Genomic DNA, 11,865 nt, shown 5'->3' with positions numbered 1-11,865 from the left:
GTACTTTTGGCACCTCCTTACTTCAGCACAAACCTATCGACAGTTCCATTATTTATAAACATGCCATCCTTAATATGCACAAATTAGTCACTTGGTGCAAAGTGTCACTTTTTATGTAAAAAGGGGATTAAGTAATTTTCTTGAATGATGCTACCTACAAAAAGCATTTCTTCAGTAAACTGAGTGGCAGCTTTGCTCACTGTTTTCCCTTCCCTTAAACTACATCATATTTAAATAAAAAAGGGATGCTTCTTTTTATAGAAAATGAGACTGAAGCTTCATTATAAAACATGTATGAATTAAGATTCACAGTAGGCAGAGGAAATTTAAGGTAATAATCGGATGGCACAGTGGAGAAAGACAGACAACACGGTGGTTCGACCAGCTGTGATTGTGTGATGCCTACCCAAAATGTGGGATTCTACCCTGGCTCAGATCAGTGGGCTTCTGCGAGGGGGGCAACCAGGAGGTTCCTCCTGCCTTCTCAGGCACTTCTGGGAACCAGTCTAATGTTGCATCAAAGGGCACCATGAAAACATACTCTTCATGTGTCCAAGATCGTCCAGAAAATAAACTTTCTCAAAAATCCCTCTATGAAATCTTTTTTCCCTTAACTTTACCTCATTCTGTGAAATTATATAGTAAAGCATTAACAGAAACGTCCCTAAAATGTTAGAGGTTTAAACTTGGGTAAGGTAAAACACGAAGGTTACTTACAACGTAGAGAGCGAATGGAGGGTGTCGAAGGAGCCGGGTGCCACGGTGGTGATCTGGTTGTCATACAGCGAGAGCAGGCGGACTGAGCTCAGGCCCGTGAAGCTGTCATTTCCCACACAGCTCACGCGGTTGCTCCTCAGCATCCTGAGAAAGGAAGGATCAGCATTTCTTAGCTTAGCCTGAGCAGGGGCTGGAGCTGAAGTGGTGTCCTGAGCAGGGGCCAAGGGGTATGACTCCGAAAGCACTGCTACCGGTGGTGGAACCACAAGTGCAGTGACCCCTGTGCCATCTGTCACCTCATTGAGGGGACTGAGTGCAGCGTGCGTGGAGGGGACTGGAAAACAGAAGGGTGGGAGGGTAGGTTTCACAGAGGCAAGGGTGTTTCCCCTAAGCATTTGTGTTTTTTTTTTTTTTCTTTCAATACCAGAATCAGTAATTATGAGTTTGTTAATTGACAATATATTAAATTGATTGAAATACCCCAAATCAGAGATACACAGCAGTCCCCTCTTCACGTTTACAAGCCTAATGGCTCCAGAACTGCTACTCACATGGAGCAGAAGATTGTGCCAGCTGGCCTCCTCCTGAGGCCCCTTCAACCTGAATTTTCTTAGGATAAATTCTAGAAACCACTTCTACTACATTCTCAAGCGTTTCAATTAAATGAAATCAGGCTACCCTGACTCGTCCTCAGCATGACTCTAAGATTTAGTAAAACTTTCAGAATACTAAGCAAGAAACACGTATTCTAAAATCTCTCATATTTCTGTAAATCATACGAGCTTTGAAATTTGCTGTTTTCCTACCTGTCCATCAATAAATGAGTATTTTTTCCCCACATTCTTGTCTAAGATAGCTGCTTCTAACAACTTTAGCAGCTTTAAATGATAGTCCTGATTTATTAAAAATACCTAATGTCTACGGACAGCTGAAGCCCCAAAGGCCATTTAATCTTGGCTCTGCTCTGCTGATCAGAAGGCCAGGCTCTCTGAAGAAGGCCAAGAAGCTGTGGATTGTATAAACATCTTTTTTTGAGTGGAAAGAGCTAAACTGCCTTCATGGAAAGAATGAAATGAGTTCAAGCTACAGTGCTTTTACTCCTCCCTTCACTGTTGAAATGACATTAAAATTACTTAGGAGAGAATCACCTCCCACATTTCAATATCCACCGGAATCATTTTTCCCTCTAGCAAAATTCCCAGTAGTGCTTGAGCTGAATTGAATCAGACTCCATTACGTAAAATGTGTAATTCCCATGCAAAATTCTGTTACTTTGAAGCAGATGATTATTCCCATTTCCATTTCTGCAGTTGGATGTTTAGCCATTCTCAACCACTTCATCATTTTAAAGAACTCATAATTTCTGTAGTCAAGTAACCACAATGAAGAATTTCCATATCCATAATTAATAATTAATGAATTAATATAATGTATGATAACTTTTCGTAAAATAGGAACAAAACCTAAGATAAGCTTGAATAATCCATAGCAAATCCTCCAAAAAGTTTTTAGGACAGATAGAATATTACTTTTAAAAATACATGGCAGAAAGGAAGAATAAAACCACCCAAATAATTACACTTACAGTGTTTTGAGACTTTCTAGTCCTTTGAACATTTTGTGTCGAACACTTTCCAAGCGGTTGCTAGTGAGCAATAGCTCATTCACACCAGAGGCTCCATCAAATGCTCCTTCTTCAATATCGGTAATCTTGTTATTGCTCAGGTTTCTATTACACATTAACAGAAACAGAGAAAAAACATGTTTTCTTATTTAAATACTCTAAATGAACTCTTAAATGCTGCAGACTGCATAGATTTCAAGATACTGAGTTATTGCGTAGAAGCAACAAATATATTATTTAACTTTGAACCAATAAAAGCAAAATTCAATGCCCTGCTAACTGAAGAAGTAAAGATTTTTAAAGCAATTTTTGGAAGATGTTTTTAAATAATGGCAATTACCCAGTTCATGCTGCTGCCACACAAGAACATCTTTTCATAATTTTGAATGTTGTCAGTGACTGTGTATTTTTTTCATGTCTCTAGTCCTTGTAGCATTATTAGACAAGTTAATAACAAAATGATACTGTATGAGTACCAGCACAACTAACCACTCTGATTTCTTTAGTTCATCTCAGTAGACACAAATACAAGAAAACAGTATAAACAGCAACATATGTAAATGGAATATGTGAATGTAAACAGTAAATGAAATGTTAATCATTTATGACATTAGTTAAAAAGGAGGTTTTATAAGCACGATAGTTCATTTATCCGCAATTTGCATGCAAAGCAGATCAAAATGTGGGAAAATTACCAAAAATACTGCCAAAAAATTTAGTGTTTATGGTTTTTAGTTGAAATATGGAAATTACATCCCAAATGGGTAGTATCTGTACTATATATACAAAAGCATACATACTCAACAACACACATTTTCTTAAAGATTTATCATGTTATTCTTGCCTCCTTTTGTTTTGTTTGTTTCATATAACTATATATGCATATTACAGATGAACATATCTACACACTAAACTGTAGTTATAATACACTAGTGATTTTTAAAAAGGTCTTAAAAATGCTCTGAGACAACGTAAAATGAAGTGAAGCTAAAAGCTTTTTATTTGATGGAATTAATGGTGTTGGGAAGAAAATCAAACATTATGTGATGCAACTTCCAGAACAGCATTTTAATTGTTCAAATCAAAAAAGATACTATTACAAAAATAGTACAGAAAAATGAAAGATACTATAAACAAAAATTCATACGGTTGCCAGAATGAACAGGTGCCATTATCTGAGACACAGGAAACAAGGAGTTGTGGCTTAATCTTGAGTGCTGACTACTCATCTCTAGCCTAGCTGTAATTTAACATACACCTTGCCTGTGACGAAGGATACAATCATTGCTTTCATTTAGTTTCACAGTGAAGCTGTTCAGTCTCCTGAAAGGTGCTGCACAAGACTGGAAGCAAGAAACTCATTATTTCTCATCTCAGCTGGCTTATCCATGTCAAGCCCTTAGCTTCCTAAAATCTTATTTGTTTCTCGTTTAACATGGATACTACTTCACCCACTTCACAGGGATATTTTAAAGATTAATGTTGCATAGCTAATCAATGATGCAGTGCATACACATGCTTTATTACTGATGAACCATCAAATCAATTAAATATTTAGGCCCCAATTTTTCAATGTCATCTGTGCAGAAAGACCTTTGCACCTATTTGGACCTCGAGAAGAAATATGAGCTCCAGAAAAGTACAGAATTCACTCGTATTGGTGTCTCTGTAACATCACTACCTCACTGCTTTCCAGTCATGCTTAACCAGTCACTATTATTCTCTAAATTGAAGAATGTTGTAACAACTGATAACTATATTAGGAAGTTACGGAGCACTATTATTATAAATGTTAACGTTCCATTAACACTTTCTCAATTTTGTTCATCCTCAATTATCCAGATTGCAAAGCTCTTGGGAGTTCCAGCAGACAGCTACACTAAGACTGATTAATATTCTTCCTTTTCTTGCTTTCGTCTCGAACGCCTCCTCAACTAAAAAGCAGCAAACTAGCTTCGGATGACATGAAATGTTTACTAAGCTACCTGTATAGCCTGAAAATATGTAATTACTGACAGTATATTCCCTTTTCCCTGTTTTTCTTAAATATGAAGAACTGATATATGTTTCCATGTGTGTGTGTGCTTGTGTATGTATGCCACATCAAGTATTTTATTTATTTTAAAGGCATTCCGTAGCTGTAAAAAGTGCTGATCTGAGATCCTTGAGGAATGAAGAAAACTGGGTATCTACCATATAGCACCAGAACACTGCTGTGCCAGACATTCTTACATTCTTTTTTTAAGTATCTCAGCCCAATCCAAAGTGGCAAGGTGTACTCAAGTGGATAGATCAAAAGCAAAGTTGTTTTTTGTTGTTTGGGGTTTTTTTTAATCTTTGTCTACTAAAAAAAAAATCAGTAATAAGTATTTAACTAATTGTGATCACGACAGCTGCCAGCAAGGATCTGCATAAGGCTAACAATAGTTTAAGTAATACTATTGCTCCCCTTGAGATTTTGGTCACTAGTAACCCAGACTGACCTTTTACAAATGGTAGTAACTTGGAGACTACATTTAAAAAGCAGTGCATCATTTTCATTAATCTGACCTATTTTTACTTGCATTTTTCTTACTACTTATGTTTGGAATTAATCCTGAAAAGATTGAGCACAGAGTCATTAAGTCTAACTAAATGATTTACCCTCAAATTTTTCTTTTGCTTATGAGAAAGACATGCTTTTCATAGATTTATTTTTAGTATCTGCAACTGGTAAGATTATAAACTCCTCTTAGAACATGAACTGTGAACATGGACTTACATGGATGAGCTATCAAACCATTTTTTTCTCAGTCATTTAATGTTGATATTCCCCTAATGTAAAGACAGTTTGATGAAGCACAGAATCAAAGGCATGTCTTGAATATGCTGAAAGAGGCAAAACTGCCTGGTTAAGGAGTAGTACAGGAAGTTACAAAAGATTACTGGAACCTTTTTTGAGCAGCTTATACTGCAAGCTCCCTGCTGTGGCTGCATAACAGACCAGCTGGCTGGACACTGCAGTGAAGGTGCTGGAGCTATACACCATGAGAAGTTGTTACTGGCAGTGCCTAGTCCCATAGAGAAGAGCTGCCAACTCTGATCTACCTCAGTGATTAATTTAAACCCATTCTTGACTTTTGATTAGAATACACTGAACATTTTATAGATAAGAAGTAAGAAAGGAGGAGAAACACAGCAAGGATCTCACGTGCTGTCTGAATAGACAAGGTCACTGAAGTTGCACTTACATTTTACGCAGCTGAGGAAGTTTCTTAAAGATTCCAGTAGCTTCCAAGACTGAAAATTCGTTGTTATTTAGGCGCCTACAAGAAACGGCATCAATTTCAGAAAAAAATATTCAGGCATTGGTACGTACTTTTGCACACTAAGTAAGCTTTTCAGACTAGTTTAACTGAATAGCTGATATTCAACTGGTAGCTGAAGAACAATTCCATATATACTGACATTTCTAATTCTGGCAATTCCTGTGCATGAACATTCTCATTAGTTAAATTTAGGCATACATAAAACATACAGAATCAAAACCAGATCACAAAATATCATACAACTAAAACTGCAGAGAAATATAATAAGACTTTCTTAATTTTTCTTCTAAGGGAGGAAAAACAATAATGTAACTAAGGAAGGATTCCATGGCAACTTATAAATAAAAATCTTTAAGAAGTACACATAAACCACTGAAGATTAGTTTACTGTTCTTTAAAGGATATCAGGTGGGGTCTGCCAGACATCTGGAGGTGCTCACAGAACACTATTTACAAGAATGAAATAATTACTTTATACTCAGTGCTTCTTTTGAATACAGACTGAAACACACTGCATAGGTCTTCCCAAGAATTTAAAAACACTTCTCTGACCATGGTTTATCTTCAGACCACTACACCTAGCACCCAAAAATTGCATAAGGAAGCATTAAATGCTGCTTTGTAACACCACAAGAAGGTATACAAGGAGCAACAAATTCCTGCCCAGGAATCAAGGCTGTTCCAGCATAGCATACCTTTAGCAGCTGCTAGGTTAGGGGACCATCTATATTTCAAAAAATAATTGCACTGATCCAGTATTCCCTATTCCTCTCTTGAAAAGAAAACGGAAATTATGAGTCTTAGATTCTATATATGTTTTAATGGAGTCATCATATTAAGGAAGGGAGTCTGTCCAGCTTTTATTTAGAGATCTTAAATAGGAAGGAAAAGAGATGACTGACAAGATCACCGTGAAACGAAATTCAGCATAATTCTAAACCCAGAATTGGGTTATTGCAAGACAAGATTAAAAAAATCCTAGAAAATAAAAGAAAGCTGCTCGTTCATCCTTCCTTCCTGCTCGTTCTCCATGATAGCCAGAAGGGAAATTAAGGTTGTAAATCTGAAGGTATGGCTGTACAATAGTTTCAGCATGGAACCAAACTGAGAGAAGGGAGGAAGAATTTTTTGGATATACATGGAACATTTGTATATCACACTGAAGTGCAAGGAACACAAATTCCAAAAGATGCTACCACCTCTGAAAATCAGCTGGATGACTTAGTGTGATTTTTAGTGGGACCATACCAAACAAAGTTTTTCCACACTGTCAATTAACAAAGTTACATCATCATTGAAACAGCCTTTTTTTCCCTGTCAATTAACAACAGAAGCACCAGCATTCTCTAAATGCTGCCACTTTCAAATACTTTTCAAGTGCTATATCATCTAGTAGAGTGAATTGTTTGTGAAAACATTTATTGATTCTAATAATTCTTCCTTGCTGTGCTGGTCTACTGTAAACATTTCTAACCCCATTGAAAAAGACAAACAATTTGATCCTTTCTGCTTTGCAACAACCTTTCACTGATTAAAAATAATTTACTTTCCCTTTCTCTCAAGTTTCCTTCACACAAATGCATTCAATCTTTTCAGTTTTTCCTCAGAAGTCTTTTCTAGATGATTCTTACTCTCCTTGAAATTTTTTCCAAGTGATCCATATCCGTCTTTAAAAGTGAAGTCCTTGACATGGTAGTCCAGCTGATATTTTACTATTGTAATGTATAGTGAAACAATTATTTCATATAACTTACATACTACACTCCTGTACATACATCCCAAAATGAATTTGTAGCAGTGCCCAATGGCACTCCTTCATCTTTAATATGTGTGATAATACCACCATCGCCTTTCCTCTTGAACTACATGCTGGTTATTCCTCAGTCTTGTCTTTGTGGTGCTAATTAGTCCTACCTAATGTCATATGTAGAATTTGAATTTTTATTTTATTTCAACTAGTCTTAGTCTACTCTCAATATTACAGAACAATTTTAAGAATTTTCCATGTGTTTGGAAGATTTTCAGTGTATGAGAAGTTTCTCCATACTTCTCTATGATGGAAAAGAAGCATGGGTTTAATCACTGTATTGTGTTTGGTTAAAATTGTAGCACAAATTGTATCTTCCAACTTTGTGTATACGGTGATATCACAAATCATGCATCATCACTGAGGGGACATCAAGAGTTGCAAATTACGGTTTTGTGGTCAGAGGAATGACCACATGGATCATAAAATGGCATTTCTATGGCTAGAGATTGCTGGCTTTAGATCTGGAATTGTTAAACATTTATGCAAGAAGTTTTCATTCTATTATCATGGTAAGTGATACCACACACAGAGGAATGAAAATTACAGATGACTGGAAAATTAACAGATGTGGTGGTATCTTCCTTCTGGATCTTAATATCACCATTTCTTGAGTCCAGTGCTCTTTACTGGTAAAGACAATAATGATAGTTGTTACCTGTCAATTACTGGATCATGAAAAGGATCTTAAAAATACTTCTATCTGGTTTATTCAAAGAAAAGTACTGAAATGTCATTCTCAAAACAAAAAAGTAAACAAAGAAGCATTTGATGATGATGCCTAAATATTCTGTTTCTCTGTTTTATTTGATGCTTTTTCTTGTTTTATTAACACAATGGGTAAGATATTTGCATGGTTTGGTACAACAGCTGAACCTTCCTGGAAGGCTAGATACTGCAGTGATATTAAGGCTTTTGAAAACTATCTTGTTAGGATCTGGCGTTATATTAGTTATTGTAAAATCATTACAAAAATTGAACATGTAGGACTGAAATTGTTTTTACTTAGGGTTCCTCCTGGGGACTCTGGTTTGAGTGATTTATCAAATGCTTCCTGAATTTTCCTATATATTAGAATGCTACCTGAAAAATATTTTATTTCTGGGGTGCATTTACAGGCTTGTACTTTATCTCACATACTTCAATGGCAGATTAGACAGATCTTCCACTGTTTTTCTGGAAGACTGTGAGCAAGTGACAAAATAGAAACAGCTAGGACAGCACTTGACTCATAAATTTTTTACCTTTTACAATTAAGTTATCTGTCTTGAACTGTATTATTATTTTCAGCTTTTTTAAAAAACAACTACTCTGAAGAGATAGTTTTTTTGACGTGGTATTATTACTCTTGCAATCTACACGATCAATACTCTTTTCCTCACTTTTGATCTTCATTTCCAAGCTGTGTCTCAGCTCCAAACAACACCCTGCAGAAAATAATCTAGCCTTCCTCATCACTGGTATAGAAGCATCAATGTCATTTGACTCTAAGAAGTACCTTTGTCTCAAATTTGGTGGGTAAAAGGAAAGAAAGCCTAACTAACTGTTCTTCTCATACATGCCAGTAAATGCTGTGAACTGGAAATCACAGGGTGGCCCTAGAACTAGACTGGGAAGTCCCAAGAGGAGCAACAAAGGCAGTGCATCAAAGACCAGGAATAACAGGAGGAAACAAGAGACAGCTGTAATTTTTACATCGGTGAGGCAAATACCAGAAGAGTGTATTTAGCTAGAGCAATTGGACTTTTAGAGGAAGTAAAAAAATGCAGAAATAATTCCTTTATCCCCTCTAGAATACTTGCAAGGCTGTTGAAATTTTTATTACATCAAAAGACTTGAAGAACAATGTGTACAGCTTATCAAGAAGCAGGTTGAATAGTGACTTTGTTACAGTTTAAGACCATCTTACTTGGATAAAGTGCTGGATAGAAAAGGGCTCTTTAACGGCAAACAATATAAAAGAAGCAATGATGTCAACTGAAGAGAGGCAGATTCCATCTGGAAGTAAAAGTTCCCATTTTAAAAGATTTTAACAGAAGTGAAGGGAAATTATTAACTTCTGTAACACTATGAGGGAAATGGTGGACTTTTAATCCACTGATACTTTCAAACAAGACTGGATGTTTTCTGAAGGAAGTGCTGTAACCAAACATGAATTATGTTTTACTCAAACACAATTTTTTTGTTGACTGAAATTTGAGAGTTTAGGATACACAGCAGATGAGGCTTGATGATTTAATTGTTTCTTCTGAATTTAATATGTATGAATCACAATTATAGAAAGAAAACACTTGACAGTTTATCTTCCACATGTAAATAAATGAATGTGAAAAACAACAATTAAAATACTAAATTAAGATTATTATTTCTTCAGAGCAGAGAGAATTAAACATGTATCCTGCTAAGAATCAAGACAACGCATGCTTGTCACTTCAACAACTCCATTTCTCATCTCTTGGTTCACTAACTCTGATTTTTACAACCATTACTTTATGATCTCCTCCTACACTTTAATGTGTTACCCATTCCATCTTTTTTTATTCTGCAATTCAAGTAATTTTATCTCAAAATATTATAGCATAACATTATACACATTTGATGAGTATTTTCTATCTTATTGTGGACCTTCCTCCACACTAAAATCTTTCTTTTTTCCTCTTCTTTGGTTCTTCACCCTTTATATTGTATCCCTAGCAAATGCTACATGAAAAAAAAACAAAAAACCCCACGTGTTTCCCCACTGAAATCTGTCTCCCTTTACCCAAGACTGTGTATCAATTTTTTCTTCTCTGGCACTACTTTATGAACAGTAAATCAATAGCGTGAACATGGCCAAAAGCTGAGTTTTCCTTTTCCCATATATGCCACTTTTTCAATTGAATTTGCCATCATTCTGGGCACAACTAGAATTACCACTCAGATTTGTAATTAGAACATCACTAAGTTCAACTCCCCCTCCCAGCTGAAAGACAGACAAAAATCTCCATCTCTATTTACACAGTATTTCAGTTTCAAACTCCTCTTCCTATCCAGATATTCAAAATCTTTAACTGTGGTTTCATTATTTCATACCTTCACTGCTGTACTGTTGCTTTTATACCAGCTGCAGACTGATTAACTTTTAAGACATGTGCCATGCTGTTGCTCATCTCAGCCCTGTAGGTCACAACTTGATCACAGTACTCCTGTCTGCACATCTCTGTCCCCACTTCACTACATCAAATCAACGTCCCTCTCTTTTGCCCCTCAATGTTCATCCTTGTTCTTTACACTGAATCTCCTAGGAAAACCAGCTATTTCCTCCTGCCTTTGCTCTGCCAATGATGGCCACTTTTACCTCCTGCCTTTCTGCTGATCCTTCAAGCATGTCTGCATTCCCTTTCATACTATGCTTCACACATGGGAAAACCTTGTAAAGCTGTCTTAATTTTATCTTCCAATCCCTCCTTGAAGATCACTTCAGTTGTAATGCCTACAAATCATTCCGTATGGGACTTATTGAGCAAGTAATAATCTGTGACTTCTTTTCTGCTCATCTCTGTTCATTATATTATTATCTCATCTTAACCCAACTCTGTCTTGTTTGTCTGCTTTATCTTCCTCTGCTCTCCTGCCTGACACATATAATGTGTGCTTTGCCTAAGAAGAATCAGCTCCGTTTTATTAAACACCTAGGTAGCACTCTTTAAGACAGACCCCTGGTTACTGGATGTCCTACTTGCTCTTGTAGTTAAAATAAAAAGCAAAATAAACCCCACTATCTTTCAATAAAATCCAAGTGGGTAGCTCATGCACTGGAGAACTAGAAACATTATTTATTTATCATAAGTTTTTAAGGCGACATGGTACTGAAATGATGCATAAATAATTTTTATTAATATCTAGTCCTTTGAAGTGCACCACAAAGGTTACATTTAACTTTTGTCATTCAAAAAAGTAAAGTTGTGGTTTTATATCTGAAAATTTTATTTAGTTTTTCCATAAGCAAGTAATGCTTTATTATGGGTTCAACTTACAGCTCTGCTGTGTACTGGGGGATGTGATCAGGAATTTTGCTGAGTTTCTGATTGGAGCAGTCCACTGTGGTTCCTTCACAGCGACATTTCTCAGGGCAAGCCAAATCTGCAAAGCAGTCTCCACTTAATTTGGATCTGTAATCTTCAGTGCCTGTGGAAGAGTCAAGCCAAAATACAGATACTGAGTCAATAAAGAATAAGATTTGCTTCTTGTGAGAAGGTTGAAAAGATGTCTGCAATGCAGATAACGGGTGGGCAACTTGGGAAATGCATGATAAACTTTGTGATACTGAACAGACACAAGGGCTTCAAGAGAGGGTTAAATATAGGGGCTTAAGATATGCTGGAAAAAGAAACTGTGACCAACTCCACATAACAGGATAACATTAACTT

The 11,865-nt window shown here is 36.2% G+C and overlaps 1 protein-coding gene across 3 annotated transcripts in view; it reads right to left on the bottom strand.

The window, feature by feature from the left end:
• Positions 1–11,865, bottom strand: part of SLIT2 (slit guidance ligand 2) — a 268,516-nt gene that overhangs the window by 52,518 nt on the left and 204,133 nt on the right. For all 3 annotated transcript variants that reach the window (XM_059818188.1, XM_059818185.1, XM_059818186.1), the window contains 4 exons: positions 11,473–11,623; positions 5,572–5,646; positions 2,303–2,446; positions 718–861 (listed from right to left, as the gene is read on the bottom strand). In XM_059818188.1, the coding sequence (XP_059674171.1) occupies positions 718–861; positions 2,303–2,446; positions 5,572–5,646; positions 11,473–11,623 (514 nt within the window). The remainder of the gene's footprint in view (positions 1–717; positions 862–2,302; positions 2,447–5,571; positions 5,647–11,472; positions 11,624–11,865) is intronic.

This window comes from Gavia stellata, chromosome 5 (assembly GCF_030936135.1).
Source record: "Gavia stellata isolate bGavSte3 chromosome 5, bGavSte3.hap2, whole genome shotgun sequence".
Classification (NCBI taxonomy): Eukaryota; Metazoa; Chordata; class Aves; order Gaviiformes; family Gaviidae; genus Gavia; species Gavia stellata.
The sequence above is the reverse complement of the archived record's forward strand: the minus strand, read 5'-3'. Positions and strand labels throughout refer to the sequence as shown.